Below are 6,064 nucleotides of genomic sequence, written 5' to 3' on the forward strand. Positions count from 1 at the left end.
ACAAAAGTTTTGATGTTTCAAGGTAACCTCTTGCATCGAAAGATCACAACCAGTGTAATTTGAGGAGTTTACTTCACATAATAAGCATTCTAAATAGAACATTTTGCACCTACAACAAATTCATTAGAGCATTTATCTATGTAAGAAATTACAAAATTACAACGAAATTTCCTAAGTCATTAGTAGAAGATAATCTATTCCTTCTTGAAGAAACATCCCGCTCAAGATGCTACGTTCTTGAGGGCTACAAACTTCCAATGCAAAAAAACCCTTGAAATCCTAAAAACTAGAAATTCCTTGAAATCCTAAAAACTAGAAAAAACCCCTGAAATCCTAAAAACTAGAAATTCCTTTCTCTATGGTGCAAGTGTCATCCAATATTAGTACCTCTAGAGGAGGTTTTTCAGGGAATCAGAAGGAAGGTAGTAACTACATTACCCAAAGGTCCATTCATTGTGTCCAATATCACTATAGTTAAAAGCTTTTTGTCCTAAAGTTTTCACATACTTGAAAGCTACAATGGGGTGTCCATACCTTTCTCACACAAGGAGGGAAAGCATCCAAAGCTTTTTGATATCTTAAAATAGAGCTTAATCCAATCTTATCTAAATCAAGGGAAGTAAAGATAACTATCAACAAATCTTTCTTTCCAACCAAGGGATTCTTAAGACTACGACACTTAAACTTCAGCTATTTACCTAAAAGTACTCGTGTTAACGTGCTACGAGACTTTCTTAATTTCAAATCTTCATGAGAATAGACTCTAGCTAGGTGAAATGCTACACTCTTAAGGTTAGAGCAAAATCTTGCACTCCATAAGAAAGGGTGCTATGAAAGATAATTGGATTAATACGAGGGATAGTAGGTGGATTTCAACAAGAACCTTTAGGAACTTAAGGCTATTTTGGACTAACTTGAAGGAAGAACTAACTCGAGTTTGGATGCTTTCACCAAAGCATAGGTTTCTTGTTGTAATTTGGCTTATTGTTACTTAAAGAAGATTTTTCTTCCAAGTTAAAAAATATGCAAAGTTCTCATCCAAAACAACTCTCAAGGCCATGCTGGTTTATAAAACTCTTCAGAGTTCCAAAATTACTCTCTATGTGCTCAATTAAAGAAAATGGAAAGACTCAAAGCCATGTTCTGTTGTTGCCACATACAAGGGTTTCACATTTTCATGCAAAGTGCTTTTACTTTCAACTACATACATACTGGTAGCCTTTAAAAGAAAATTGATTACTCTAAAGATTCCCTCAACCCCTCCTTTGCCTCCAACTCCCACTCTGTCTCCGCCTCTGTCTGCGACAATCTCCACCTCCTAAGTCACCCCCCTTTGCATGCTATTGCTTGTACCCATCTCCTAGCAACCCCCATACCCATGTTCAGGTCCGACGTTCACTTATGCCAAACTTGGCCCTCTCCTATCCCCTACAGTCGCTATGTTGTGCCTCCATACCAGTTCCCAACACTAGCACGTATACCTGATGCTTCCCTATTGCCTCTACAAACGATGTGCCAGAGAGAGAGAGAGAGAGAGAGAGAGAGAGAGAGAGAGAGAGAGAGACCACCCAACTAGTACAATTGCAAGATATTCACCAAATACGTGGACTGCCATGCAATTGTGAACTGAGAGTCGCCTAAGTTTTTAGGGAGACCACCCAACTAGTACAATTGCAAGATATTCACCAAACACGTGGACTACCATGCAGTTGTGGACTGAGAGTCGCCTAAGTTTTCCTAAAAACTTGAGAGAAGATAGAGAGAGAATCTCACAAGATTCTCCTTATTTCCAGAATAAAAATAATTGAGGGCCTCATACTTTGAACTTTTCTCGCTTCTCCAACCTGTTCCTCAAAACAAACAAAAGTTGTTCAAAAGGTTTGGCCAACATACATCATAGAACTATTATGAATACTATAAATCACATAAATAGCTTGAAAGGTACGAAATGGATTTAAAGAACGATCTACCATAAGATGTTTTTTCATTGAATACATCAATCTGTATAATGAGTGCTAACTAAAACATTCTTGAAGGTAAGTCAACGAATAGGACCATTATCAAAATCATGTGAATTCTTCAAATTAAACCTAACTACAAACTTAAACCTTTCTTTATACAAACTATGACTACTTCTAGCTACTAAAAAGAAAGAAGGGTTGGGGAAACATATCTAAGGGTCATCAACATTGTCGGTTGAAACTGTGGAAGAAGTAAAAGTGTTTTTCATTTTTGTCGTATGGTCAATGTTTTAGATCATGCCCACCTCAAGGCTAAAGATCCTAAAGGTAGATAAGTGCTAACCACACTTTTCATTTGTATAGCATGGCTGCTACCAAGCAATGAGGTCCTTAAATAAGGCTGCTTGCTACACTCAAAGGATGATCAACAATAGCATACGGTTGCCCGTGATGCCTGGATAGAATCCCTTGATTTCATGAAACTGCACAAGTTCTCCAGCATATATATAACAACACATGGTGTTTTACAACAACATCGGCATGTCTTCAACATGCTCTATGTTTATGTACACGGTGTACAGGCTGTACTATCTATTTGATTGTGTCCCCTAGTACAAATTACCCAAGCTGATGTATGCTGCAGCATCCTTTCTACCCAACTTTGCAGCATATTGAAAAGCCAGTCCTCCGAGCTTGGTCTCTCCCCACTTTTGACATGCACCCAGCACAACAAGCCAAAGTGTAGAATTAGCAAAAAACGGCATATCCTTAATCAAAGAAACTGCCTTCTCCCAATGACCAGCACGACCAAACAGATCAACCATGCATGTGTGGTGTTCTAAACTCGGTTGCATGTTATGTCTTGTATTGATGGCCTCGAAAAGTATCTGGCCCTTTTCCAAGAGACCATAGTGGCTGCATGTGTTGAGCATAATAGCAAATGTCACAATATCCGGATATATATCTTCTGCTACCATTTTTTCGTATATCTCAAAGACAGTTTCGACCTTTCCAAGCTGAGAGTAACCCCCAAGCAGGGCATTCCAGGATACTACATCTCGAACTACTTGCCTGTCAAACAATTGTTGAGCTTCCATAAGCATGCCAAAATTGGAATACATATCTATCAATGCATTTGTGACTATAATTTCCTCCTTAATTAGCCCCAACCTGACAGCCTTCGCATGCATATCCTGGCCTATGTATGTAGCTCCGATGCTGGCACATGACTTCAAGGCACTAGAAAACGTGAACGCGTTACCAGAAAGTCCAGCACGCTGCAACCGCTCGAAACAAATCAAAGCTTCCGCATCATGCAATTTTTTGGCATACTCAGTGATTAGTGCATTCCATGCAATTATGTCCTTGTTTGGAAACCTATTCAATACATGTTCGGCTTCAACGAAAAGACCAAATTTGGCATACATGTCCACTAATGTCGTACTAACCCCAGCATGCCCTTCCAAAAACCCCATTTTCTCAATCTCTGCATGTACCAATAGGCCCTCATTCACTGCTTCTGCGATAGCGCAGGCTTTCAATGCGCATATGAAAGTGATAACATCCGGGGAAAGGCCTTCAACCTTCATTTGCTCAAAGCAATGCATTGCCTGCTCACTGCGCCCGTCTTGAGTGTATCCACCAATCAGCGCATTCCATGAAATTACATCATGTATTGGAAGCGCATCAAATACTTCTTGTGCTTTTGCAAGCAAACCACAATTGGCATACATGTCTACCAGGGTCGTGCCAACAGCCAAATCCTTTTCTAGCCCATGATACATGATTATTTGCTCGTGTATTTGTTGACCCTTATCTGCAGCTCCCATATTGCCACACGCTTTTAAAATATACGCTAAAGTGATTGAGTTAGGCCAGAGACCTTCAACCTGCATCTTGTCGAAACAATGCAGTGCTTGCTCATCACACCCATTTTCCACGTATTCTGAGATTAACACATTAAAAGAATGTACATCCCAATGTGGAAGCTTGTCCAACACACTTTGTGCCTCCTCAAGAAATCCACATTTGCCATACATATCCAGCAATGATCTGTTAACAATCACATCTTTCTCATGAACTCCCTCCTTAACAATTTGTGAGTGTATTTGAAAGCCCTCGTGAAATGCTTCCATGTAACCACATGCTTTCAAGATCGATACAAAGATCAATCCATTTGGTGAGATACGCTCAGAATGCATACGGTTGAAGCATAGCATTGCTTCCTCACCATGACCATGCTGAGCATAACCTGCAATTAGGCCACCAAAGGAGACTACATCAGGACTTGAAAGAGTTTCAAGCACTGATTGTGCCTCTGCAAGAAGGCCAAATTTGGTATACATGTCTATAATTGCATTAGCAACCACATTCTCAATTGCATCCAAGCCAAGTTTGACAACCTCTGCATGTAATTCTTGACCCATATGTGTTTTCCCTAATGTGGCACATGCTTTTAAACTGCCAATAAAGGTAACATCGTTTGGAGAAAAGCCCTGATGCCGCATTTGTCGTAAACAGTTCAATGCGTCCTCACCTTGACCGTGCTGGGCATGACCTGTGATCAACACATTCCACAAGATAGCGTCACAAATTGGGAGCTTGTTAAATACTTCATGCGCTTTCTTGAGTAATCCCAACTTGGCATATGTATCAACCAGAGTAGTCCCAACAATCAGATCCTTCTCCAGAAAACCCCCTCTCTCGATTTGCACATGTAACTCATGGATCTGTTCTGCCGCCCTTATACTAGCACAAGCTTTCAACATACAAATGAAGGTTGCTGAATTTGGAGACAGGCCCTCACGCTGCATGCATTCGAAGCAGCGCAGAGCTTTCTCACCTGGGCCATAATCTGCATACCCAGCAATGAGGATATTCCATGAGACTACGTTTCGAAATTTAAGCTTGTCACACACTTCGCAAGCTTTGTCAAGTGCACCACATTTTGCATACAAGTTGATCACAGAATTGGCTACAAAAATGTCATTCTGTAAAATGCCTGTACTGGCTATATTGGCATGTATGCGGCTGCCATTCTGCAGATCCCTGTGCTTGATACAAGTCTTGAGAGAGGCCATAAGAGCATGCAATTCATGGGCATCTTTCCAGACAGATAAACGACTGTCCTTGCTTGAAATTGACTCTGCATTTTCTTCTTCTTCCTCCTCCTCCTCGTTGTCCTGTGTTTTGACATGGGGGATAACTTTGACATTTGCTGCCTTTGTGGCGTTACACACCCAAAGCCCGGCAAAATCCTCATCCTCGCTCTTTCTTCTCAAAGCGAATGAGGCCCTTGCTCTAGTCTGTGGTGTAATCCAGAAACCAAAGGAAGCAATCAAAATTTGAAAGCTGAGCATGTGAAGTTGAAGAGCAGGGAAATTACCTTGAAACATGAGTTTTGAGGCTGTCTGTGAGGGAAGGGCCCTCTCTCTAGCGATGGCTGGAGGCCATCATGAAGTAATGAGGGCATCCTGCATGGTGTCAATCTGCATTCCTCGTGTTCGACCAACTGACTCGTCCCTCCGACCGACCGACCGGCCGATACCTGAGTTGTAGTATCCTGGAAGTAATAGAGTTCCTCGATAAGAATTTACTAGTTCTATTATATCTTCTCTTACAAGCAAAACACTATCAATGCTAAAGTTAAACACCAGTTTTGAGGAAGATCCCACCTAGGGTTTGAGGGAGCTTCCCATCATGCCCCTACAAGGTGCAAATGGATGGGGAGGCCCCGGTTGGCCTGCGGCATGGCGAGTGTGCGGCATGAGATGCCCGTTTAGTTGTGCCTCTTGGTGGTGTCTTCCCAAGCGGGACTAGGTGTCTCTTGGGGCGAAGAGCCCGACAATCTCGGCAAGGGGGTTATCAACTTTACATGCGCCCTCCCCCTTCTTTTTGGCCTTGGTGGAGGCCGCCCCTCTAAGCCCTCTGTGGTGAAAAGGTGGTATGGACTCGCTCGTGTCTGCAAGTTGTTGGCGAAGAGTCCTTCCGTTGTAAGGGTGGGGTGTCAGTGGGGCAGCTTCGCTCCATAGTGTAGTGTCCCTAGGCAGCTCGGCTTCGGAGTTTGAGGGTGCATGAACCAACCGTAACAGACTGGTAATGTC

At 42.2% G+C, this 6,064-nt stretch overlaps 1 protein-coding gene across 1 annotated transcript; it reads right to left on the reverse strand.

The window, feature by feature from the left end:
- Positions 1–2,382: 2,382 nt before the first annotated feature.
- Positions 2,383–5,534, reverse strand: LOC147434762 (pentatricopeptide repeat-containing protein At2g39620-like). Its single transcript, XM_086491188.1, has 2 exons — positions 5,347–5,534; positions 2,383–5,266 (listed from the first exon to the last, which is right to left on the reverse strand). The coding sequence occupies exons 1-2, from the start codon at positions 5,431–5,433 to the stop codon at positions 2,570–2,572; spliced, it is 2,784 nt and encodes a 927-aa protein (XP_086347314.1). The 5' UTR covers positions 5,434–5,534; the 3' UTR covers positions 2,383–2,569.
- Positions 5,535–6,064: the final 530 nt, after the last annotated feature.

Source organism: Adiantum capillus-veneris, chromosome 19 (assembly GCF_014529385.1).
Source record: "Adiantum capillus-veneris isolate H3 chromosome 19, ASM1452938v2, whole genome shotgun sequence".
Taxonomy (NCBI): domain Eukaryota; kingdom Viridiplantae; phylum Streptophyta; class Polypodiopsida; order Polypodiales; family Pteridaceae; genus Adiantum; species Adiantum capillus-veneris.

Excerpts from the sequence above, each read along its gene's own strand:
- LOC147434762 (XM_086491188.1), bottom strand. The coding sequence starts at position 5,433 with ATGCCCTCATTACTTCATGATGGCCTCCAGCCATCGCTAGAGAGAGGG. Across the intron at positions 5,267-5,346 it reads CTCAAAACTCATGTTTCAAG|ACTAGAGCAAGGGCCTCATT; the intron begins GTAATTTCCCTG and ends ATTACACCACAG.